This window comes from Lissotriton vulgaris, chromosome 5, assembly GCF_964263255.1.
Source record: "Lissotriton vulgaris chromosome 5, aLisVul1.2, whole genome shotgun sequence".
NCBI classification, from domain to species: domain Eukaryota; kingdom Metazoa; phylum Chordata; class Amphibia; order Caudata; family Salamandridae; genus Lissotriton; species Lissotriton vulgaris.
This window is the reverse complement of record NC_141693.1, coordinates 697,579,252-697,606,468: the sequence shown is the minus strand read 5'-3', so window position 1 is coordinate 697,606,468 and position 27,217 is coordinate 697,579,252. Positions and strand designations below refer to the sequence as shown.

Sequence of the window (27,217 nt, the reverse complement as noted above, 5' to 3'; positions counted from 1 at the left end):
GTAAGTGGAGGACTAACTATGATGAGAGCGCAAAAAATACTTACAAATTAGCACTTAAAGAGCTTAGAAAAAGGATAAAATTTGCCAGCAAAGAACACATAGTAAATTGCATCCAGTCTGCTGAAATTTCTAGCAAAGAACTTTTTAAGATAGTGGATACATTCCTTTAACCCCAAGCCCCACATATAGAAGGTCCTGCCCCCCTCTCACTTTGTGAGAACATTGCCAATTTTTTTGATAATAAAATTTGCACGATCTATAACTCCTTTGTGGGTAACGAGGATACTATCAAATCAGACAAACCCAGCGATAATAATGACCATTGCGCAGAACTATGTGACTTTAGTCCCATTACCTCGACAGAGGGGTGGTCTTTGATTTTGAGTTGCAAATCAGGTTCCCCCGAAGATCCCTGCCCCTTTAAGCTATGAAGCACAGTGGCCCATTTGATAACCAATAATCTGATTAACGTATGGAACTCCTTCCTAGCGACGGGCACCTTCCCTGAGATGTGGAAACACGCAACGGTGCTCCCCCTGAAGAAAAAACTAAATGTAGCGTCTGAAGATCTGAGTAATTACCGCCCCAGCCATCTCACTTTTACCAGCCCCTGCTAAGATGCTGGAGAAGTGGGTGCAAAGACAACTATTCTCATTTGTGGAGAATGCCGGTATCTTGCACGATACTCATTCCGGTTTCAGACCGGGCTTCAGCACCAAAACATCTCTGCTGGAAGTCTCTGAATCCCTCAGAGCCACCTTGGACGCTGGGGAGTCTGTAATGCTGGTGTTATTAGATCTGTCCGCCGCGTTCGACACGGTGGACCATGCTATACTATTGTCCAGACTCAAAGAGAGCGGCATAGGTGGCACAGTACTAAGCTGGCTAAGGTCTTTCCTGTCTAATCGGCCACAGCAAATCGCCCTTCAAACCCATAAATCCGAATGTAAAAAGATCTGGTGTGGTGTCCCCCAGGGCTCAGCACTCAGCCGCTCCTTTTTAATATCTACCTGGCTTCGTTATTCACCCTTATTGCAAACTGGGGCGTGAAGGCGATATCCTACGCCGACGACACCCAGCTGGTGTTCTCCTTTCAAGAACATAAAGATAGAGCCCTAACTAATTTTAAGGGTTGTCTAACTGATAACTCTCGCTGGATGAACAACAACAAACTGAAGTTCAATGCCAGCAAAACGGAGATACTATTCCTCAGGAACATCAGCCCTCCTCCTACGGTGCTCTGGTGGCCGCAGAAGATGGGTCCCCTACCCACCCCTGCAACTTCGGCAAAAAATCTCGGGGTGAAATGGGAGACCAATCTCTCCCTATCAGCCCAGATTACGCAGGTGTCAGCTGCCTGCTTTAGGAAACTGAAAAGCCGTCGCAAAGTCATTCAACTTCTGCCTGAGAAGTGCCGCCAGGTGGTTAAACACGCCATGGTGACATCTAGGTTGGACTACGCCAACAGCCTGTATGTAGGGCTGCCGGCCTACCAGAGTAAAAGGTTACAGATGGTACAGAATGCTGCAGCAAGAATGATAAGGAAAGTCCCGTTACGGCACCACATCTCGACACATATCAAAATACTTCATTGGCTGCCAGTAGCTAGCAGAATAGAGTTCAAGGCACTCATGCTGGATTTCCGTTCTCTCCACGGGAACTGCCCTAAGTACTTGAGACTAGGTCTGTGCAGCTACAAACAAAACAGGCCTCTCAGATCCAACGACTTGAACCTTCTGAACGTCCCCAGGTTCAAGAAGGCCCGCATTGGAGGTAGATCCTTTGGGAGCGTGGTCTCTAAGCTCTGGAACGCTTTGCCCAACTATCTGAGACAGATTAAATCGGAGCCCTATTTTAGAAAAGCCTTAAAAACATGGCTCTTCACCCGTGCCCCCTAGTGATGTGACCACTCCTTACGTCCCTTGGGTAGCCCGTTTTGTTTTCTCAGCGCCGGGACACCTCTGCTTGAGGTAGCAGTTTGCGCTTTTATAAATCCTGTTATTAATATTATTATTATTATTATTATTATGCACTCATAGAAATCAGCAAGACTGGTGCTTGCAAAGCAGCCAGTCATCCAGAGATGAAGAGATGTGTTGTGATGTCTTCAAATCATTGTGCCTATAGCGTCCTGTCTTGTGCTTGAGAAACGAGTGCTGCCAGAGCAGACGTTCAATGATGTAGAACCTTGCTACCAACTATGCGGATGCTCTGATATGACTAGACGCCCCAACTACCAAGTACACACATTTACTGATGATCTGCCAGAGGTCGCACCTGACCATCTTTGCACTACATATAAGCCTGGCTTAGGATGCTTCTATTGCTGAAGATATGTTCTATCATATCAGTCTGCCCCTCTAGGGATCAATTTCCAAGTAAGCTCACCTCTGCAACCCCAAAGTAGAAGAGCTGCCATTGCAGGAGCAGGACTACCGACAGTGCTCATCCTACACTACAAGAGTTGCATCTACACTACCACACAAAACAGTGCAACTGAAAACTATGAGAGAAATGAGAGACTGAGAAAGCAGAACATTTCTGCCTATGAACTTAAGATATTTACAATGGGAACTTAAATTAATGAAAACAAAGTAAACTGTAACGCACATCTAAACTTTGGGGTACTTTTAAGTGAACTGCATATGTTCTAAATCTCTGTATAATCTAATGTCACACAGCGGGCTGGTAAACACTAGGAAACTCTAACACAGGCAGCATACAGAAGGAATGTAGCTCCTCGCTTAAGATTGAATACAGGAGTAGACATTTTAATTGAGAATGCTATTTGAGCTCTGTAATATTATGCTGTACTGTATGATTCAAGTACTTTTTTTTTACTAACCGATAAGCATTGTGCTAGACAATAAAAAAATGTATCTGTTGGTTGACTGTCGATTTCTGAGATCTTGCCCACCATATTCTTTCCTGAGAAGCCTTTGACTGCTCACCCTCGCTACCCTGTGATTCAAGAACAGAAAGTTTGTACTTGGCTTAGTTTGGAGAACCACAGTAGGATGGACCCCAGGACACAAGTGGCAAATTACTTCAGTCAGCACAGTTGGGGTCCAGTGCCCCTGTTTGTCCTGTAGCCCCCACAGAATGGGATCTGGCATCTTGGAACTTGCATTTGTAAAAGAAAATATGAATAAGTGTGCTTCATGATAAGGGCATACATTGTTTCTTGAAGTTAAGGTTTTCGGAGTTCCTAATTTTCACCATTCACATACACTCTGCCAGATAATTGTCATAGCTAAAGCCCCGCTGCCCCGGGTCAGCCGGTAACCCGATACCCCCCCCCCCCCCCCCCCAGCAGCGGGGTAGCTTGTCATAGCTATAAAACAGTTGTAAATATATGTAGATTATTTCTATAAATGTACCTACTGCAAAAAATAATAACTGCAAAAATCAAAATGTACATAAAAATTCAGGGAAACAAAAAACATTACACTACTTTGTATGTAGACTTTGAGTCTTAACGTGAACATGTGACATACTTTAAAGAATTTGTATACTATAATCCTCTAACTTGTTCTTACTCTGTATTTATGTTAGATAATGAACTCATTTATTGTCTTCTGGAAAGAAGCCTGTTAAGTCTAGGCAACGTGCAAACAAATGACACTAAACTAATTGGAAAGACATTGTTAGCAACATGGCCATGCAATGCTGTCCAGCCTTTGAACACTGGGTATCATTACATAGAAAAGGTGATTTTGTTCATATTGTGCAGGTACATAACAAGCAGCTAAGATGAGGGATGATGTGATCTACCTGATGAGTGCCTTCTCTCCGAAGTATTCTCCAACTTCCATAGTTTTGATCTCTCGTGGCTCCTGGGATCCCTCCATAGTTTGAGTTACACACACCTGCCAAAAAAGGAACATTCAGTTTAATATTAGGAATTATACAACAAGCACGTCAGTGCTTCAAGGACATGATGAACGAAACACCTTTTGATGGTGGCTTTGCAAAATGTTAGGTCGGTTCATAATTTCACCCTTAATAAAATAATAATTTTGGGCCAGGTGTACAAAGCTTCTTTCTGCTCGCAAATGGCCCGATTTACAGAATCGGACATTTGCAACCTGAAAAAGCCTTTTCTGATGCACCAAACCCTCTTTGAGATTCAGTAACCTATTACCGATTTGTAATAGTGTTTGCGATTCAGTGTTAGGAAGGTGCCTGTTTAGGGCATCTCATCCTAATACCTAATTGCAGAGGTATTTAAGAATGTTTCACGCCCAAAATGTGGTCGCTAAATATTCACATTTTCCAACCAACTTCAAGTTGGTGGTAACCATTCACAAATGGGAAGGGGTCCCCAAGGGGCTTCTTTCACATTGTGAATGGTAGTACAAACGTTTTTTCAGAAGAGGCAGTGAAAAGAAAAATGTTCAGTTAATTTTTTTAACGCAGCCCACTGTCCTTTAAGGAAAAAGGGGCTGCATTAAAAAAATATATAATTGTAAAGCAGTCACAGACATTGTGGTCTACTGACCCCAGCAGACCACCATCCCTGTGTTGTTAGCGATTCCCAATTTTGGCGCAAATTGAGACCTACCTCGTGAATAATAACGAGGTAGGTCTACTGCAACCCCATTAGAAATTGCTGGCAGAGTGTGACACACATTCAAGCATCGCTGGGTGCGATTTCCCAATTTTGAATCGCTGAAATCAGCAATTAGAAAATTGCAAACTGGATTCTATGTACATCTGGCCAACTATCTTATATGATTTGTGCATTTCAGCCACTGGTCATTTTTCGTTTCATAAAAGTATGTTTGTACTCCTCTTGTGTCCAGCAAAACATATTTTGACTTGATTCTCTACTATTTTTGATTTTTTTTAATTACATATTTCCTGAAACGTTTGAAAATTTCGAAACTGTTTCAACAAACGATCTTCAGCAAAGCCAAAAACATTTGGACACAGGTCCCTTGTAGCTCGCTCATGAGGTTAAAGACAGCGATTAAAGGCATGCAGAGAAGAGACAGAAATCATAGAGTGTGAGGGAAGGAATCAGAGTGAGTGAGTAGCGTGGTTAGCAAATGTATTTGATTGGGATGATTGAGGCAGTGGAATGTGTCATCGTCTTTTGTATTGGTAAGCAAAAGAGCTAATTTCTCTCACATCATACACAGTGCTCACTCAATATTTGGGACTGCAAAATCATTTAAATGGCTCCACAGTTGTTTTTCAAGATTAATACTTTATTTCAGTGATTTTTTTTAAATCTCAAGAACCTATCAGTATTGTTAGTAAGCATATTAGAAGCACAATGCATATGAAATGCGTTATTAGTTGCAGAACAGTCATCCCATCACCAGTCAGTCGTAAATAAAACAAACCAATGGATCTTCTCCAGACTCAGCATCTGTTGAGTCCCTGCCTCCATATACTATACGCCGCATGAAATGTGCACCACCTGAGGGACCCACAGCTTGGCTTACAACAGCTACCTGAGTAGTGGCCTAGGATTAAAGCACACTTTGCTAGAACCCACCAGGAATTCTCTCCTAAGTGCTCCGTCACACACAACCACCTACTGATAGCTCTGCTTCCTCCCACCCTTCTCGTCCCTCTTACCCTTCCCAGCTCCTTCTCTCAAATAAACGAAGATAGGCCAGAGAGATGTTTTTATTATTATAGATTTCTTCTGGAGAGTTGTAACTTGCTAGCAAAATGCCAGCTATACAGCAGAGTGACTTGAACAACTGAATGCTACCTATAGGCTTTATGCAGTATAAAGGCTGCATAATTTATTAAATAAACGTTTTGGAGGGCTGGAGCACGACCACAAATTGACAATGCTCCCACCCGACCAAATTCAGAGTTCCCGCCTTATGCTGGAGGAAGCACTGGGTTTTTATTGGTGGAGCTTCGACTGTCCCTACCATTGAATATTTCTGATCTGACGGCTCGCCCGACTAAGGCAGTCAGGTCATAGAGTTGATCATTTCCCCCTTTTTAGGGAAAGCCAACAATCACTAGATTTCGCTACACAAGACAATGCAGTATTCAGTAAGGCATGGAAGCTCTGCCCACTCTCCACTTTTTTCATTGGTTTAGGTCCTAAATGCTGCCTTTCCGATTGGTTTTAGGCTGGTTTGTCCCTCCTCCTGACGGCCCTGTCGTCATTAGTATCCTTCCATGGCTACTGGCCCCTTTACTTCAAACAATATTTTCTTCTTGTGCCCCCCCACCTGCAGTCTGTGACTTCTCGCCCCCCGCCCCCCACCCGCACTCCCACTTATGCCTTCTCGCACGCCCGTCTTATTGCATTGCAAATGCTTGCTTAATGAAACTCAACAGAGTCCCAACCGGCGCTAGGAGGTTACTCTATATGCTGCAATCAGACTGGCCGAGACTTTATGTGCTCTAAATGATTAATGAAAATGCCTCTCCGTTAGTTGCCATGACAGCGGGAAATCTCGACATCGCCCAGGAATCGGCCATTCGGAATGCATGAATTAAGCAGGAAGTCGGCTAGGGCAGTTTCACCCAGTGTGCAAGGTGCTGACAGTCGAGCCGCCCATGGAATACGGCTATGAAATATCACAGTCATTATTGTATTAATGGGCTAGTCATTTGCCCTTCGTGTCGTATTACCAAGGTCATTGTCCACTATGGATATGATGTATTTAAAGAAAAAGAGGACAATGGTATGAGGGGTAAGTAGACGTATAGATGATTTAAATAAACATCATCGGCCTGAACCCACTACTTCTAAAATACTTTTTCAGTTTTAATAAACCTGCCCTGCCACGACTTTACTGGGTCAGTGGATTAAAATATTTTTTTTTACTCTATTTAAAATGCTACGAAGCTTTGCTCCCCTTGGGAAGAATTTGGAGGTTTGTATATTGAAAAGCATACTACTGGCAGTCTGATTTCTGGTGTAAGAAACGCATACTTGTTCACGCCTTCCTTAGATCGATCAGTTGTCTCCCACATTGCTCGTCAGTTGAATCTAAACTATCACTCTGACATTAAAATGCCTTTTTGAATTAGTTGCAGCCTGTTTTAGGAATATCTTGCACTAAACACCTACTCTGGTGTTTCTGCTGATCATTTAATTTTGCATGTGCCAGAGAAGAAAGATGTTTTTCTGTCTCCGAACCACAGTTGTAGAATAACTTGCTACTATTCCTCCTTCAAAATCACTCACTAATGAGCAATTGTCAGGACCTAAAGCCCATCTATTCTAGAAAGACTAACTCCTTGCTGTTCCCATGGTTCCTGTCTTTCAAAAAGAAAAAATGCCGGCCGGTTGTTGGCTGAAGAGGCCCGGACATACTACATAGGGCTTTAATCAAAATTGTATGGATTACTTTATAATTTGAGTTTTGTGCCTTGGTTTCTTTTAATTATTAATAAGAGGCCATTAGCGCGTCTCTAAAACACATTTAGAAGGGCTTTCTATTTATATTTGCTGCTTAAAGTTTGTTCACATAAGGAGGGGAAAAACAGGATTTAAGTAATTCTGCATATTTTGGTGACAGCCGGGACTACCTTTGTTGCCGGTAGTAAACCGGCCAGGTGGCAAACTCAGCTTTTCCGACGGAGTGCTGGCATCTGCTGCATTGCCTTAGAACACTTTTTTTTTTCCAGTAGGCACTACAAGTTTCCAACACATTACCGTTAATCTCAACTATGCATACACAGTGCCACAGTATGGGGAAACATAAATAGACACAAGAGAGAAGTATTCATGTAGTGTATTTAAATAACATTCAGTTTCATAGTCAACACCATTTGAATAGCACACTTTATGCCATTTGTGTGTCCTTGTACTGCTTTGCCAGTCCATTATTTTTCCTCCTGAGGTAAATAGTTGGGCGTTTTTGAAGCTGATCAGAATTGGAGCTAAAACGTGCTGGTTCTCACAACTTTTGTAATAGCACTGGTTGAGTTTAAACCATAAAGAAAGGCAGATAGCGAGTGCTGTCATTATATAATAAGTGCTGTAAAACCTGGTAGTACATCCTTTGGTATAATTCAAGTTGCACTTTCAAACCTATTGTAATGAAAAAGTTAAATCATAGCTAAAAATATAACGGTAGGATTCATACTCTCTTGTGCTAGTTTTGTGAAAATTCCATTCCATTCCAAAAATCTTTATTTCGATCACAAGATCATAAAAGATATACAAAGTAGCACAATTTTGTTAAAAAGATACAAAATATTTCATTTATGTAATTAAAAACTCATTAAACAAAAACAGTGATCGAAAATAAATAGTGTAATGAAATTCATATCTGACGAGTGTCGCCAAATCTCTTGATACAGCGAATTCGGGCATACCACATTGCAGTTAAAAATTTGGATAGGGCAAATACCGTAATTGGGGCTAAATCTGTCCTCAGTACTCTATATGCAGGTGAAAATGTTCTAAATCCCAAATTTTTAAGTAGGGGTACCAGCCAATGTTTCCTACTTTTCTCATAGGCACTACAGAAACAGACCACATGTACATCGTTCTCCTTCGTGTGGCCGCATGCGGGACAAATTTCCGTGGAAGGGGGGCAAGACCATGAAGCGATGAAGGATGCCAATGGGAGGGTCCCATATCTCCATTGTAGGAATAATTTCCTAGTTAAAACCGGAGTCATGGCGTCAAGGACACTTTCCAACTGGTAGGAATCCTTACTTTTTATAAATTGATTGGTCAATGATCCATCACGGGTGCCCTCAGCCGCTCGGGAGAGCATTAGATCGTAGTAGGCTCTTGATAGCACCTTTCTGGGGGTCCTTTTGCATACATTTACTGGATCTGACCAGAGTTCAGGAAGTCCAATAGCCTCGGTAATGTTCTTGATATAGATCAACCAGGGTATTCTGGTGGCATTGGGTAACAATAGGAATTCCATTAACTCCGCTCTGTAAGTTGAAAGGTCTGGGCTACTCCATAAGCGGCGCCAAAATGCAAGTGGTTTGAGCCCCAGTTCCTCCGTTATTGGTCGGAGGCCCATGTCGAGCCTCAGGGGTAGAATTGGAGTACTCATCGGAAGGGCGGTGATCTGCCTCAGGGATTTATTCTCGGTGGTCGCTAGTTTTGGTGATGGGATGTGACCCCACAGCTCACCCCCATATATGACACCCCCCCAAGCTTGCGCCTTGTAGATCTCGATTACGGGGGTGAGGGGGCAGTAGGGAGATTTACTTGCTATTCTCATGGTACCACCTGCTAACTGTGCCAGTTTAATGTTTGCTTTCAGCTGGTGTGCCGACCACGTTAAATTTTCATTGAGAGTTATCCCCAGGTAATCAATTGTCTGGACCCGTTCCAAACGGACTGTACCTAGAAGGGGGGGCGGGCGATTAGAAGGCATGTGGTTAAGGATCATAAATTTGGTTTTCTGGGGGTTGATCTCAAGTCCCCTTTCTGTACAGAACTCCAGAAAAAAGTCCAGGACTCGTTGTATGCCCATCGGGGATTATGGACAGCGGCAGGGTGTCGTCCTCAAACATAATTGCGGGCACCCTGCTGCCAGTCAGTTTGGGGGCATCGATATTGGGGATCCTGGTGAGGTGCGGGATTACCCCATTCACAAAGAGGCAAAACAGGGTCGGTGCAAGCACACATCCCTGTCTTACCCCTCTGCGAACGGGGAACCTTTCCGTCAGATTTCCACCTCTGCAGCACCTAACGCGCGCAAAGTTGTTATGGTGTAATCTCATCAGGACTGACAAGATGTCTCTCGGAACATTCATCTCCTCCATGACCTGCCACAATTTAGCTCTTGGGACCAAGTCGAAGGCGGCACACAAGTCCACGAAAACCGTGTACAAGGTGCCGCCCTCAGTCAACGCTGTCCTCCAATATAATAGGTTCAGCCTAAAAATGTGGTCTATTGTGGATACCTCTCGCCTAAATCCCGCCTGGTAAGGGGTCAAGATATCAGTCTCCTCCATCCAATTCTGTAACCGGTCCAGGATCAGTCTGCCAAAGAGCTTTTGGGATACATCAATAAGACTGATCGGGGGATAGTTGGCTGGGAGCAGTGGGGATCCCTTTTTAAAAATTGGGACCACCTCCGCTCCCAGCCAAGTATCTGGGACCTCCATCCCCCCTAAGACAGCATTAAATAGCAACATGAGGTAGGGGGCCCAAATCCCTGGTTCCTGCTTATATAGGTCGCCTGGGACCCCGTCGAGCCCTGGGGCTTTCCCTGATGACAGTCCGGCTATAGCCACCCTCAACTCTTTTTCTGTGAAGGGTTGACCTTCATAATCAGTCACTCCCATATTATATGGTTCTTGTGAGCCCCCTTCCTCTGTGTCATACAGTGACTGGTAATGGTTTTGCCATGCACTGGGTGCGATGTTGGGCTCAATTGCCGAGGACAAATCCTCCGTTCCATTGGACACTATTCGCCAGAATTTACTTGAATCTCTGGTGGCCAGTGTCGTTGAAAGTTCCTCCCAGTAATGTTGATCCCATTCAACCTTGGCGTTCTCCAGGAGCTTCTTATGAGCCCTTCTCATTGATTGAATCCCATCCCTGGGTTTGTGCGCCTTTATTGCTAGTAACAATTTACTTTTAGAGTCCCTGCATGTGGCGTTATACCACGTTCTCTTGGTTGTTGAACCGGTTTTGGCCCCCCTTTTAGAAAAGAAGTCCGACTCCAAGGTATTAATTAGATCTGCATGAATCTGACCTAGCAGGTCTCTATTTTCCCCTTCGCCTAGTTCCTCCCCAATGGAAAATGCCTTCTCTAAAAATGGAGTAATTCTGGCGTATAATTTGGGTAAGTTATCACCACTACTGGCCAGTTTCGCCCATCTAACTCTTCTCCGATTGTTCTCCAAGAGTAACCCAGATTTATCTCTATTGAAACCCGGTCCTCTGTCACTAGTGCCTGGAAGAATATATTCAAGCTCCAGGGCGTTGTGGTCACTATCGTGTCTATCGATGACCTTAAAGTCAATGATTTGTGACCACACAGATAAGTTGACAAGAATGTAGTCTAGTCGTGATTCACTACCAACTTTATTATATGTTCACTTACTTGGGATATCTGATTTACAGCGCCCATTGCAGGCCCTTAGACCATGATTTAGGGTGAGGGCAGTTATCTGCAGGGCGAAGGTGTCCATGCTCTTGGTGGGGGTGCCACTATGACCGGAACCTGCCACCGTGAATCCTCCTCGCAGGAGGGTCCATCACGGAGATCTGGTAGCGGCTCATAGTGAGAATTTAAGTCTCCACCCACCACGTATTGGTATTCCCCTGGGATGTCACTCAAGAAAGCAGAAAGTTCCTCTATGGTGTTTGATTCACGTGCCAAGGAAACAGGTCTTGAATATACGTTTACTACTACCAGTTTAGAGGATTTAGCCACTCTAAGAGGACGGCTAAAATGTCATCTGAATCAGTTGTTACGCAGCTGGCCAGGCAGCCCAGATCAGATGCTACCCAGGTTGCAAGACCTCCAGACGGTCTGCCCCGTCCCCCCCCACTTAGCTGATTTGGAGAATACAGCAAACCCCTGTAATGCTAGTTCTTCACGCGCCCACGTCTCTTGGAAGAGGCATATATTTTTCGAGTTAATAAGGGAGACCCACTCCTGACAATCAATTTTATTTGCCAAACCTGCAACATTCCATGAAGTCAGGATCTAGGATTTTGGCTTAATAGAAGGTGGCCCTGTGTCGGATGGATTGGATTCAATGGTCTCGTGGTTGGTCATTCGATGCAGGGGAGATTGCCCTTGCACCCGCCCAGTGTTGATATTGAGCACAGCTAGGTCCGCTGGGGAATGCTCTTGGTCTCTTTGTGCCGGTGGAACCTGCACTTGATTACAAGGTATGATGTCTTCAGTCCGATGAGAAGGGGAGTGGTCCCTCCCTCTCGACTCAGACTGTCAATCAACCATTTCAAGGGTACTATATCTATTGTAAGTTGGGAGGTAGGCTGGATAGTGCATTCTATGAGGCCCAAGGACTCCCCTCATGCCTCCCCCCCCTTCCACCCCTCCTCCTAATATTCGTTTCCCAACCTAATTCCTCACCATACGGTACAGAGATTTCTGGGACTCCACTCCTGTGGTGATAAGGTTCCCTTCTCTCCCTACGGCTGCTCTCCCAGTCTTCCATCATTTCCTGATGATGGCCCCATCTCTGATCCTCCACAGTGTATAAATTTGAGGGATAAAAGAACGAAAGGGGGAGAGCTTGGATGTCACTACCTAGATCAACTGGGGCCCAAGAGCAAACATAGGAGGCCGTGTTTGGCTCTCTAAAGGTAACCAATACACAGTCGCCTCTAATTAATTTTCATGTAAATCCCACCCAGGTAACCCGTCTAACCATAATGATGTCACTGGTGGTACCTCGTGGGAGCGGTCTATGTATAGACAGCCAGCTGATGACTTTATTTTTGAGGGAGGGGATTGATTCTGTAGCGCTGGGTTTTAGCTCAGGGACCCCTGCTAGGATGACTGTATAGGGAGACGCTTCAGGTGGTAAGTTAACAGGTTTAATTTTGCGGGGAATGTTTTGTTTTTTTCCTGGAGATGTTGATTCTCTCTGTGTTACAGTGGGGTTTCGGTAGAGTCTTTAGGTTGTACAGTGATATTTGTGAGTGGGGTCGGTACAGTCTGGGTTATTGGAGGAGCAGTTTTGGTATTTGGGTTGGCCGGGGGTTGGGGATTTTTGTTATGGTTCAATTTGAGTTGTGAATCTTGGTTTGCAGCAGCGGGCCCTTTTTCAACTGAGCTATACTTGACTCGGTTCCCCTTTTGGTATTTAGATCTGTGCCCCCTTTGACTCCTTTCGATTTAAGCTTCCTAAGGTCTGCTAGTTGAACTGTGGATTTTTCAATATTGACCAATCTAGCTTCGATCTTAATCAAGCGAGCTTCAAGGGGACTTAATAGAGACCTAAAGAGTGTGCCTATATCTGCAAGTGTAATATCATCACCAGAATTTTCCACGGAGATATTGTTAGGACCAGATGGTGTGATCATAGGAATTAAAACTGGTGATGAAATTATTGCACTGGCCTTATGCGGGTTGGTGTCGATGGTGCTACCTGTAGCACCGTTTTCCCCAGTTGGATTTAATTTGGAGGATTTGGACTTGCTACCTCCCTTGTTGTGAGTCCCTTTTCTCTTTTTTTGAATGGCACCTTCCCTAGCTCCCCTTGTTAGATCAGGGCTATTCACCTTACCATTAGTTTCAGCTGTTTTAGGTTTGAATGTAGGGAGCAGTGTTTCAAATAAAATTTGGGGTGTCTGGCCTAAGGGTAATGCCATTATACTCATGTCCTCAAGATCGCTAGGGGGCTCTATGGTGGAATCTGGGTTAGTGGGCGAATGGCTGGGTGGCTGGGTTTGTCCTAGGTCACCCAGTACATGGTTAGTGGTTTCTAGCCTCCCATCGGGAGTTCTGGCTGGGCCATTGGCCCCATTGAAGATCTCCTAACCCAATCTATTTCTTGGGAGATTCGTCTCTCAAGTACTTCGATTTCCTCAATCAGGAGAGAGCCAGCTTTAACAAAGTAATTGTCAATTGTACCTTTCGTAGCTCCAGAGGCCGCCAGTGTGGATTTGCTCCTGGTTTCTCTGGTGCACATTTCGGTGGCTGGCTACTCCGCTCGACGTGTGGGATAATCGGGCCAAGAGCAGGGACCCGGTCCGGTCTCTGCCGTCCTCGAACGGCCTCAAACGGCCCGCTCTTTGACCGGTCTTCGCCCGAACTGCGTCCCGCGCACGTCCCATGGTCCGCGGGAAAAGGCGGGGCTAAGTAGGGAGTGTTGGGGGTGGGAAGAGACACCAGCTGCGCTGTGTTCTTCAATGAGCTGTGGATGCTGGGTCTCGCAGTCCCGTCCCGGTCCCCGCAGGCGGAAATCCCAGGTAGAATGCTCCTGGAGCAGAGCTCCTCCGGTAGGCAGGCAGGCAAGTGGTGTGAGAAAACAGTCTCAGCAAACGGCTACGCAGGCGGCACCCGTAGAGCAGGGTCCGCAAGCCACTTTAAGCCTGCGGGAGTGCTGGGGGAGGGAAGAGACACCAGCTGCGCTGTGTTCTTCAATGCACTGTGGATGCTGGGTCTCGCAGTCCCGTCCCGGTCCCCGCAGGCGGAAATCCCTGGTAGAATGCTCCTGGAGCGGAGCTCCTCCGGTAGGCAGGCAGGCAAGTGGTGTGAGGAAACAGCCTCAGCAAACGGCTACGCAAAAACGTGAAAATTAGACCAAAGTCACATTTAGAACTTTTACCCTGTTTCTCGTTTTAAAATCACTAAAAAAAATGTGCTACTGAGCACTGTATAAATGGGAAACACGCATTTGAAAATGTTGGTAGTGATTGCACATTTCCAATACAAGACCAAAGGTCAACAAAATTAATTTTGCCAGTGGTGTTTACACACTTTGCATTCAATGAGGGTTGCACAGTCTATTAATTCTCAGAAAACATTTATTGCAGAACGGATTTATTTCCAAAGTTATTCTTTTAAAGGCATGTCCCACTGGAAGAGAAATGTTGCATTACACCCACAGTGCCAAAATGTTCCCCATAATATATACATCACAATGTTCGTGAGATTTCCAAAGTTTGTAAAAAAGTCCACAAGGGTAAAAACTTAGCAAGCTCTTGTACAAGATCTTTCCACAATCACACTGCTATGCAGGGAGCTTCTATCATGCAAGTCCAGGTGACATTTCCAAAGCATGGCTGGTTTGCCAGTGCACATCACCCCTTCCAGGTCCTAAAACGTTGCTACCTAGATAGCTGGAAAACAATTCAGTTTTCCTTTTCACAAACCACTGCCGGTTCTGGACACCTTTTCACTAGGATATTGTATCTGTCATCTAGTTCAGGTCTGCTCAGTGTTTAACCCAAAAGCACTAGGTTACAGGATCAGCCTTATACTAAAGGCTAGAATAGCTCTTTTTGTCCCTGCTGATGACCCACCACATCACTGAAACAAACATCCGCTTCACAATATGCGTCTCCTTGGTCTCAGCGGAAAGTCGGCTTGATGGCCTTCTACCTGCCTGTAGCTCATTCCAGGTATCACATGAGTGCCCTGCGACCTGTTAATGGGACACAAAAGAAGATCTAACTAGCAAATCAAAAATCAAATTCTGTCTCTTCCCAATTAAAGCACTGTTCTGGTGGACCCTGAGACAACCACTTTTGTGAGTTCCATGCCGGTACATCATAGTTCTTAAAGTACCATCAAGGTTCCCTATTCAGTGTTCAAAAGAGCTTAATATACCTGGAAAGAAGACGTTGTACAGCCATTTTCTTAAGTTCCAAGTCGTTCTTTCCAGCTAAGATGTGTTTAATCTATTTTTCTAGCAAAAAGATGTTCATTATTCATAGACAACATAACATTAATGTTGCAATGCAAAGAACATTTTTTGCAGGAGCATCATACAAGTATAAGCTATATTGTGGGTTAGTCTGCTCAGTAACATAGTGCAAAAAAAAAAGTTTAGAAAATTATTTTTGTGTCAGTCCCTTTAGTCACAGGTGTCCAAAAACATGCCACCATTTGTTATAATATCTGGGTGGGTCAATGTCTGCCCCACTATACAAATTGTATGTGCACATGAAACTGGCAGTATTTCTTGGATAAAGGTGCCAGACTATGCCACACGGTCCTCTGATGCCACGCACCATCTTCCATCACCGCCAGCAGGCAGGATTATTAGGACAGCTCTGGATTTCTCTGGAACAATAGACAAGCCCATCCCTTATCAGTGCTCATATTTACGATCTTGAGTAGTACAGCTCTTTTTTGCCTCGCACTTGTAGTGTAGTTCCTAGTTTCCCACTAGGCCCTGCGCATTGGAATAACATAAACAGTAGTATCGATGTGGAACTGCGGATATTCCAGGCCTCCACTGACTATGCTAAACTTAATTGGGTGTGTTACCAACTAGCTCAGAGGTCACTGGAAACTTTCTTCTCTGCATGGGAAGTGATCAGCTTCCTTGGCACAGACAAGAAGGGATTCAGCTTTCCAACAACCGTGCAACATGACAACTTTGCTTCTCAGATTAAGAGTCAATCTCTAGGGTCGTGTGAAACAATAGACATGTATTTCACTCAGTCAGGTTAGTGCAGTTTACTTTCACGATATGTAGAGAATAGAGAGACGGGCGTTTGTCAATAAAGGGTTAACATTTATTGAACAGTCTTTCTTCTCGTACAAGAGAAATGTATTGCCACAATTGCAAGACTTGTTATTATAAAAAGTACGTACAGTAAGAAAAGGATTGCGAAATAATACTGTAAAAGCATTGATATGGTTTCTTAGCCATACAATGGTTTAAAAGTAATAAAACATATATACATTCATATATACATTAGGCTAAAATACTCAACTGGTGCTTCTAACTAAGCCTACCCCAGTGTGCCTGACCTAAGCCTAACACGTGGAAGGGGAGAAAGTAAGTAGCTTTAAGTTAAGTTGGTTTTGCCAAGGTTTGCTTCAAGAATTCTCATCTAAGGGTTTAGTCAACACCATACCTCTGAATAGAATGATGGAAGTCTGGTATTTCATTCAGGAGGCACTCGGTATCCCAGTCACCCGCGAGGGCAGACCGGAAACGCTGGAGCTGGATTTCTCAGCAGAAGAAATGCAGCGTCTCTCTTCAGCGCGTCGAGGAAGGAGGGGGGACAGCGTCCGCGGGCAGCTTGGAATCTGCTGGGCTCTTCGCAGAGGGACGGCTGTTCAGCTCCTAAGCTCACCACACCATCGTTCGCGCTTTAGCAGCGATAATGGTATCAGTAGCTTCACCAACAGCAGCGGGGCAGCAGACTGTAGCGACAGGGTGCTAGCTTCAGACAGCTAGTAACAGGCAGGCGACAACAGCCTACTCAACAGCAATTGCTTAAGGCAACGTTGGTAATATTTATACCTGACAGGTGCCTGGTTTGACGCAAGTTTGTTGGACATAAGACGTCAATTAAAGATGTCACTAGGAAGTGATAGCTATCAGTTGCTCATTAGAGTTCCATTACTAATCAAAACACAGCAAGCGGGGATTTCCAGGTTTGCTGAGTTTTTATCTTGTTGAAGAACTCGGAGTGTTAATCTAGGAATATCAGATAGTGACTTCTGCTCTGTCATTGCACTAATTGGTCGCAAAGGAAGTGGCAGAGAACTATGCTGGAATGTGGCTCTGTTCGTGTGAGGCCAGAGATGACTTTCTGAATATCGCACTTGAACGGTTATGCCAATATAGGGAATAAATGGATTTATAGCCGAATAGGGGCATAAGGTTACAGTATCGATCAGGAACCTAGATAAACACGCAACACCCACTCCACGTTTTCATGTCCATCAAATTACTAAAACTAGAGCAATTAGATGCATGTGTAACATTGGCCACCCCAAAATACATAAATGCATTCGAAATAGGCGTATATTGTAATACGTGAAATTTAGGTACTGTACGTTTTTGAAGCATAGAAATCATTCAAAAATTATTGCATATGAAATCAATGAACGATTATGCATTAAAGAATTACACATGAAGTATCTCTGAAACAGAAGAAGGGCGAGATAAATCATCACATATAAATGCATTGCAATAAATGTGTGCTAGAGGCTGATGTAAGTTGTTATGTCTCTAGATGTGTTTAAAAATAGAAGTTTGAAGCTTCTGTTCTCTAAGAATAGTTTTTACGTTAAGCAAAGAATTGTTCATGCCAAAAAAAAGGTCAATATTAAAAAATATCCAATTCAAAAGAATTATTGCTTGAACGGGGAAATAGAGTTCCAACGCTTTTAGCAGTTTTTGTTGTTCAAAACTGAAGGCCGAATTCAGAGTTCATGGGAACGCTGTGTGTCGGAAAGCTCCTCCAAAGTTATTGTTTCTGTATGGGTGAGAACATCGTATCAGACAGGCTCTCAAAGAATTGGTCTACAAAATCAGGTGACAGTTCAACCAAATTTGATAGTGCTGTAACTTGGCAGGTGTGAGAATGATTGCTGTCATCATAGTTCAGCAATGCTCACAGAAGGTCGTACCTGGGTGATGCTGCTTTTGTCACTTGCTCCACTGTTACCACCTAGTCGTAGTACAGGAGTCTCAACGAATGCTGTCATCAGGATTGGTAGCAACTGGGGACAACACAATGCGTGAGCCGTTATTGGACTGAGCAAAGTATCGACGTCCATTGGTACTGCTGATGGAAGTCAAAGACAGATGTCCAACACGCATTCATCTCCACATAGCATACATCTTAGTACCGGTAAGATACAGTTCTGCCATATAGGTCTGAATGAAAGGAACCAGGTCATGTTTAGATCTCTCAGCCTGGCCAATCCGAGGACGTTAGTTATCCTGTCCCGGTAGCGCATTGCTAGGATTTTCTCTTCCATTCCCATGGGAGCTATGTCTGAGCTTTGGCTTGCCATAACGAAGCAGGAGGGTCAAAAATAAAATCCCTGCTACAAGTCCCCAAAATAGTGGTATGCCGCCAAAAACAGAGTGGACAAAATTAGGAACGATTCCCAAAATAGCTTGAAAGGGTGTTAGCAGTCCCGTAAAAATCGACTTAAATATGCCTGGGATGCTCGTAGCACTAGACATGTTAAGGAGTTGGCTGAGCATTTCTACAAAATGCACGGGGCAATTTGTTGATAAAAGTTCATGAACTTCGGTAGCTGTCCTTGCAACTAAAAGATCATACGTCTCTTTTGATGACGTTATAGGCACTGTTGTCTGTAAAAGCACAGATTTCATTTTGCTTAAAGTATCAATTCGTATAGTATAGAGATTCAGACGAGGCCAGATGGGAGTCACTGTGTCTGCAGGCCCACTCGGGAACAATGCCTGCATACAGCATTTGACCATGGATGTTACACTTACTAGATAACTTTTCCCTGGCACAAGGCCACAACATCTGTGATCCGTTCTAAGAATGTAACTCCCGTTTGCGAGTTGCATAAAGAAGGGCTCTATCTGAGTTGCAGGTGTGACTAGCTGGTGGCATGAAAGGTTGTTAGAATTTCCATCACATGCTCCGTGTAAATTAATACCCTGACACAAAAGTATACCGCTTAGTGAATGTTTACAATTTTCACCACTAAGAAATACATTTTTGTCGCTGTCACTATAGCAAGAATGTGTGTATGGTAATTTCCATTCTGATTTTACATATCCTTTACCCAATTGTTCATACTGGCCAGCAGGTATGTACTCAAGGCACTTTTTAAATCGGAAAGTTGTTATCGGAATGGTGATAATTCCGTGTATTATCCATTCAATGACAGGACTTTCTGACATTGTCAATGGTAATCTCTCAAGTTTTTCGATGCTCAGGATTGTATAGTCTGCTCCTTTCTGTGCCAAACTGATCTGTTTATCAGTAAGGTTAAAAATGGAAAATAATGACGTTGTGTTGATTAAACGCCAAGGCACATAGCCTGAACGAAGATTTTGCAGCGTCCAGCCTAATTCTATAATAGAACGTAATTGCGACTGGCCATGCTGTAACATTAGCAAGTCTCTATCTATCACATCAAAGGCAGAGGATACAATATTGTCCAACGAATATATTCTGGAAGACAGAGTCATTAACCCATTGTCTACTACAGAAAGTGATTTCTCCAAATTAATACGATCAATTTCTCGTATTTTTTCAGCTGTTTCAATTTGTTTGACTTTCCAAGCCTCGTTGTAAGCAGCATAGATACTGGTCGCTATGAAACGCTTTTGACGCTGTTTGCGTGGTCCAAGAATGAAATCGCGCAAATCAGCACCATCTTTTAGTAAAGACAAGTGTTGCTTAATTTCAGCCAGTGTGGATGATGTTAGCCATTCAAGGCAGAGTTTCCCTACACTGTATGTTGTTATTATCCCTGGATGTTGTCTCTGGGAATATCTCGGGTCTAGTCTGGTCATTTTTAACCCCTGTGTTTTATTCAGGAATCTATCTTGACAGCTGTTTGTGTCAGTAGGCCAGATTAACCAATTTTTCCAATCAGGATGTGTTCTGTTAAAATGTAAAATTTGTGTTACGTCTAACTCAATATCTGCAGTTATATTTTCAGGTATTGGCTTTGGTATAGACGGTTTTTTAAGGTCTTTGATCTTAGCTAGGCCAAGACAGGATGTTTGGTGTATTGTGTCATTTAAAAACAACATTTGTTCTGGTATCATGCAGGTTCTAAATAGTGCTTCAAGGCCTTGTACCTGCCAATCTTTTGTACCCCAAATTGTTTTCGTTTCAATGTTATTTTTCCAATAATCAAAACCAAATGTCATCATTTTGTCATAAAATGCTTCTGAATATATCAATTTAGAATTTGTCAGCATTGTTTTTATTCCTGTTTTATCTAACAGTTTGTAATAAAACGTTTCTGCATCACTGGTGTAAAACCCTTGGGAAGTATTTGAATTTCTCAAAAAATGCTTTAGAACTGCTTTTAGGTGGTGTAGCACAATGTTCCCATTGATTATACATAAAAACATTTCTAGGCTGTGCAGATTTGTGCAAGTAGTGATCACCATAGTGTGTGTAACAGAATAACTGCTCATAACTAGATGAACCTTGTAAATAATCATGATCTGTGAATCTAGCTGACATTACTAAATCAGACATCATGTCATTAATACTGTTAAAGTCCCAATCATCAGAGAATGTACTAGGTGTTACAAAGTCACTTAAGGAAACCTTCAGTTGATGAGGATACTTCAGGATTTCGACCGGGCCATATATCTCATAGTCTGTTTTCTCCCATACTACCCCACCAGGTATTGGAATTGCTGTGACATTTACTGTTGACAGTTCTCTTTTCTTCACGTGGGATGATCTGTGTGGTTTCAGGACTAGGTTGATGTTCTGACTTGCTGTGTCCATTCAATTGTAATAAACTTTCCTAAAACTAAAATTAAAATTAGGCATAGTAGGAGTATGAATACCCCTGAAATAATCCAATGCTCAATCAACGGTGAATCCAGATACAATTCTTTGATTTGTTGAAGGAGTCCTGTTGTATTTTCTTTAGAATACTTTTTTGTTTCTGGCATCACTTCGGGGTCGTTTTGATCTTCAGAGAAGTTGTCGAAGTTGATGAAATAACCAGAGGCAGTTCTGTCAATTGATGGGATTGTTCTTTCAATCTGTCTATCGGTAGCACTTTCTGATGCCACATTAGTGTAGACTGGTGTTGTTTCTTGACGAACTGTTTCAATCTGTGTCTCAAGAGGCACGAGTTCCATGGCATTATTGCATAGTCCTTCATTGTGCACTGCAGGCTGATCGAACGTGATTAGTCTTTCAGTTTGAACCTCTTGGATTGTTATGTTATGTTATATGGGTATTTGTTACGCGCACGACTACTCTTGAGTATCCTGGCGCGGGTCATAACCACAGAGAAATCCTAGAGAGCGCACAGCAATGTATTAGTAGGCTTGATTGAAAAGGTGAGTCTTGAGCAGCTTTTTGAAGCAGTTCAGGTCTTTGGTGTCCCTGAGAGTAAACGGAAGGGCGTTCCAGAGGGTAGCTGTTTTAACCGAAAATGATGAGCCACCCAGTCTAGAGCGCTTGAAGCGTGGTATTACCAGCCTGCGTTGAGAAGCCGACCTGAGATGTCGGCTGGGCACGTGAAATGTTACTCTTTTCTTCAGATACGCCGGGCCAGTATCATGTAGGGCTCGGTGAGTGAGAACCAGAGCCTTAAATTGCACTCTTTGGGCCACTGGCAGCCAATGGAGTGTGGCCAGTTGTGATCTTATACTGATGTGTCTATGGATGCCCAGCAGAAGTCTTGCCGCCGCATTCTGAATAAGCTGCAGCTTGTTTAACAGAAAAGAGGGGGAGCCCAGGTAGAGAGCATTGGCATAGTCCAGTCGGGACAGTATCAGGGCTCTGGCAACTGTTTCTTTGGCCGGCTGGGGCAAGAGAGGGAAAAATCTGCCTAGGGATTTAAGGGTCCCAAAGCAGGCGCCCGTTAGTCTTTTAATCTGCTCTGCAAATCGCAGATCATCATTAAACCAAATGCCCAGATTCTTGGCAGGGCCCCCCTCGGTGAGTGGACGGGGGAAATCGGGAGGCCAAACCAAATCAATAAATTGGTTTGGAAAGTGACCATATAGTATAATTTCCGATTTTCCCTCGTTGCATTTAAGCCTAGCCTGTGCCAACCAAGTGAATACGGCTGCCAGACACCTTTGTGCTGTGGCAGTTTCAGATTGTGTTTTACCCCAAGTGAACAAGAGCTGGGTGTCATCGGCGTAAGCCATCATTTTTGCACCCAGCTTCTCAGCCAGGTAGATCAGAGGGGTCATATAGATGTTAAAAAGAAGTGGGCTCAATGTTGAGCCCTGTGGGACCCCCGTCTGAACTAACCTGGCCGAGGAAGAATGAGGGGGCATCCAAACTTGCTGATACCGTGAGTCCAAAAAGGACTCCAGCCAGGACCAAACGGCCCCCATGAGGCCGATATCTGTGAGGCGAGCCAAAAGGAGTTGATGAGGGACCGTATCAAAGGCGGCAGAGAGGTCCAATAAAATTAGTACCGCTCTGCCGCCCCCGTCCGTACACTCCCTGATGGCTTCCACCACCTCAACCAAGGCTGTCTCTGTGCTAAAGGAAGACCTAAAGCCCGACTGGGCTGGGTGAAGCGCCCCAGATTCTTCAACAAAGGCGTTAAGCTGCCGAAAGATCACCTTTTCACAGACTTTCGCCAATGCCGGAAGCAAAGAAATGGGGCGGTAGTTTGCTGCGACAAGAGGGTCTGCTGAAGGCTTTTTTAAGAGGGGCAGAAGTTTCGCTTGCTTCCACTGTCTGGGTACCGTTGCCGATTGCATTGACCAGTTTACCAAGGCTGTAACCTCTGCCGCTACACAGTCCGCTACTCCAGCTAAAACTCTTGCCGGACAAGGGTCCGCAGGGGAACCTGATTTGAGGGCTTTCAGCAGAGCAAGAATGTCTGTTTGGTCGGCCATAGTAAATTTGGCCAGACAATTGCTCGAGAGAGTACCTGGTGCCTCTGCTAGCGGAAAAGTGGCTGCTGCACTTAAGGCAAATCCCTCTTCAATTAACTTAATTTTATTAATGAAAAAGGTTGAGATCTCCTCACACCAGTCTGCGGAAATCGGAATCTTTTTTTTTCTGCTAGAGGTGACAGGAAGCTTTGGACTATAGAGAAGATCTCCTTATCATTATTCTCTGCCTTTAAAATTCTAGTTGCAAAGTAAGCGCCTTTTGCAGTCTTAATTGCAGCATAGTATTCTCTTTGAACTAGACGGAGGTCGGCTTTGGCTTGAGGAGAGTAAGCAGCTCTCCAATGCCGCTCGGATTTTTTACATGCTCTTTTTAGTTCTCCAAGCGCTGGCGTTTACCAGGGTTGAGAAGGCAGACCGCGTCGGTGGTTTTGCGGGTCCGGTTTAGAGGAGGCCTCTACACCTCTGCAGAACCAGGCATTGAAGTGGTCAACTTGGCTCTCTAAATCACTAGCGAGAGCCATCTGGGAGTGCGAAAGGGTTTCAACCAACCCAGGAATATTAATTTTCCGTACTTGGGGGCCAACCGGAGGGGAAGAGTGGCGAGATGGTGATGTCACTACCCAAGAAAAGTGAATTACCGCATGGTCGGACCAGATAACCGGCAAGGGATCTTTAAGGGCCAGTATAAAATTGGAGCATATCAGGTCCAACATGTGTCCACGGGAGTGTGTAGGTTGTTGCAAGTTTGGGTATTCTGTTGTTTCTTGGGAGTCCACTGGGCCTACTGTTGATTATAGGCCACATGCTTGTGGTTTTACCAGGTCGATGGACACGACTCTGTTCTCCTTTTTACCAGCAAGGGGCGGTAGTACAACTGATCTTGTTCCGGTGACTGCCAAGACAGGTACTGCTTTTCTGTAAGAAGGCCCAAATTCCTTCTTCACTGCGATCTTTTCTCTGACTAGATCCCCAATCTTTGGAATCCAGACAGGCCTTGCTGGGGCTGTTGCTTGTGGTGCCTCGTCAGTGGTAGATGGCTGTTGCTTTAACTTTATGTTGCTTAAGGATTTTCTTGTTTCATTCAGTTCCTGTAAAACAGCCAAACGATCCTTTACATCAAAGTGCGTTGTTTTTTCTTGTACCACTGACATCTGACTTTCGAGGTCCTGAATGTTCATTCTAATTCCGAACAATAGTTCGTATGGGCTGAAACCTTTTAGAGAATTTCTTGGCAAGTTATTAAGACTAGTCTGGACACTTATTAAATGTTTGACCCACCCAGCGCCTGAACCTAATACCTTCGCTGTTATACATCGCTTTATGTCCCGGTTTTTTCTTTCTACCACACTATTCCCTTCGGGGTGCGACGGACAAGAATACCGCAACCCAATTCCCATGCTGGCCATGGCCTCCTTATAAGCTCGAGAGCTGAAAGCAGGACCCTGGTCAGAATGGAACGTGGTAATTGCGTATGTGCCGATATGGACTCGCAAATCTTTTATAACCGTTCTAGCGTCAGCCGAGCGCTGGGGCCACATCCATATGAACCTCGTACAGGAATCCACTGCTACCATGATATATCTATAGTTGCCGTCCCTTTGTAGGGGACCACAGTGGTCCAGGTAAACACATGCAAATGGTTTATCCGAGATAAGAAGGGGTGTCTGCGCTGGTCGTTTTACTGTTGATACTTTTATCCTTCGGCATATATCGCATTCTAATACATACTTTTTAGTTTGTATTCCCAAGCGAGGCCACCAATATCTCTGTTTTAATAGTGATATTGTTGCGGAAACGTCAGCGTGTGCAGAAGCAAGCCCTTCGTGTGCCGCTTTGATTAGTCCTAACCTGTGTTCCCTGTTTGGAATTACCCTATCCCCCACTCCAGGGATTCGAGCAAAAGGAACATTATTTGTATCTGTTAAGTACAAGTACTTTTCAGGAAAGCCTTTTGGGAGTGTTTTCTTATCATTTTTTACTGACGCACTGACAGCTTGTAGAATATCGCTGTCTATTTTTGTTTGTGACCGAGTTATCGCAGCTACGGAAGCCGTTTGCACAGCTGGCTTCGCGGCTTCATCAGCCAATGAATTCCCTGCAACGTGAACGCCATCACGTTGATGACTCAGTGTATGTATCACGTGAGTCTTTTGTAGTTCTTTCTGTAAAAGAACTACCTGTTCCCAAAGCATTTTATGCTTTATTGTGCCACCTTTTGCATCTTTGAAACCATTTTCCACCCAATTCTGCAAGTATTCATTATAAGATTGTACGCAATAAAAAGAATCGCACACTATTAGTGTGGGGAATTCACGATTGGTATTTTCTAGCGCCATCTTAAATGCTACTAATTCAGCTCGTTGAGCCGAACAATCTCCCAGAGATTGTGTTTTAGTGACCATTGGTCTAAATTTACCTTTGTGCCAGCGACCTTTAACAATCGCGCACGCAGCACTGTAAGCTTGCTTACCCCCAACTGCGGGTTGTGCTGATCCGTCAGTATATATAATACTTCCGTATTCTTCGAGAGGCAGGATTTCGATTGGCAGAGGACATTCATATTCATATTGTAAAAATTCCTGTGTTTTTAAGTTAGGATCAAATTTGTAAACTACGTCTGTTGCAGCAAGAGAATTAACCCACTGAATCCATCTCGGATGCAAAGCTTTAGCATTAGGAATGCTTGCTTTAGTTACCGCTTCTAAAGCCGGTATAGGTGTTACGATTAATATTCGTTTACCTTGTGCTAGGGGCCTTTCTTTTGCTACAGCAGTCTGAACCGCAGTTAGAATTTTCTCCGTTGAACTGAATTTTATTTCAGCCTTTGTGTACAAATGTGATTTGTAAGCTATTGGTACCTTTTCTCCCTCATTAGAGGTCAGGTACGTGAATCTGCATCTTCCTGGGATGACTCGGATTACAAGATCACGTGTGTTGTCACGTGTATCTAATTTTGTTTTTGCTAACATGTCTGTTTGCAGTGATCTCAAAATTTCTGTGTGTTTTTGAGTCCAATTGATTTGTTTAAAATCAGGTTTAATTAGTTCGTAGAGAGGTTTAACCCTCTCTGCGTAATTTAGAATGTAAGTTCTTCAGAAATTCAGAAAACCTAGAATGGATTGTAAATTCTTCAGCGTTTTTTGAGCTTGGAGTACAGCGCACTTCTCTAAGAAGTTGTCCGCTAGGCTTTTCCCTTCACTTGATAATTCGTACCCTAAGAATAGTACTGTCAGATGGGCAATTCGGGACTTTTTAAAGTTGAATTTGTAACCCTCTGCTGCGAACCCAAGTATAATGGTGTATCCAAGTCGTCGTCTGTGAGATAGATATCATCTACATAAGATAATGCCTCATCATCATATATTTGTAGTAACTCTGCTACCCTAGCTGAGAATAGTCCTGGGCTGTTCTTGAACCCCTGTGGGAGTCGACAGAATTTTTTCTGCGACCCAAATGCAGAGAAAGCGGTCAAATATCAATCAATCAATCAATCAATCAATGACATTTATAAAGCGCACTACATACCCGTAGGGTCTCAAGGCGCTGGGGGTGGGGGGGGGGTGCCGCTACTGCTCGAACAGCCAGGTCTTCAGCTTCTTCCTGAAGGAGAGGTGGTCTTGGGTCAGGCGCAGGTCGGTCGGGAGGGAGTTCCAGGTCTTGGCGGCCAGGTAGGAGAAGGACCTTCCTCCTGTAGTCGCTCTTCGGATGCGGGGGACGGCGGCGAGGGCGTGGTTGGCTGATCGGAGGTGGCGTTTGGGAGCGTAGAAGTTGATTCGGCTGTTGAGGTAGCTCGGGCCTTGGTCGTGTAGGGCTTTGTGTGCATGGGTGAGGAGGCGGAAGGTGATTCGTTTGTTGACGGGGAGCCAGTGAAGGTCTCTCAGATGTCCGGAGATGTGGCTGGTTCGTGGGATGTCGAGGATGAGTCTGGCTGAGGTGTTCTGGATCCGCTGGAGTCTCTTCTGGAGCTTGGCGGTGGTACCGGCGTAGAGGGCGTTGCCGTAGTCCAGTCGGCAAGTGACGAGGGCCTGTGTGACGGTCTTCCTGGTCTCGGTGGGGATCCACCAGAAGATCTTCCGTAGCATGCGTAGGATGTTGAAGCACGCAGAGGAAACGTTGTTGACTTGCCTGGTTATGGAGAGGGAGGAGTCCAGGATGAAGCCCAGGTTGCGTGCATGGTCTGTCGGTTTGGGTGCGGTGCCCAGGGCCGGAGGCCACCAGGAGTCGTCCCAGGCGGAGGGTGAGGAGCCCAGGATGAGGACCTCCGTCTTGTCCGAGTTCTGCTTTCTGGTGCAATGTTTTG

The 27,217-nt window shown here is 44.4% G+C and overlaps 1 protein-coding gene across 2 annotated transcripts in view; it reads right to left on the bottom strand.

Moving 5' to 3' along the window:
- LOC147711410 (cGMP-dependent protein kinase 2-like) overlaps positions 1-27,217 on the bottom strand; it is a 2,360,133-nt gene that overhangs the window by 904,594 nt on the left and 1,428,322 nt on the right. For both annotated transcript variants that reach the window (XM_086922130.1, XM_086922129.1), the window contains exon 8: positions 3,775-3,869. In XM_086922130.1, the coding sequence (XP_086778256.1) occupies positions 3,775-3,869 (95 nt within the window). The remainder of the gene's footprint in view (positions 1-3,774; positions 3,870-27,217) is intronic.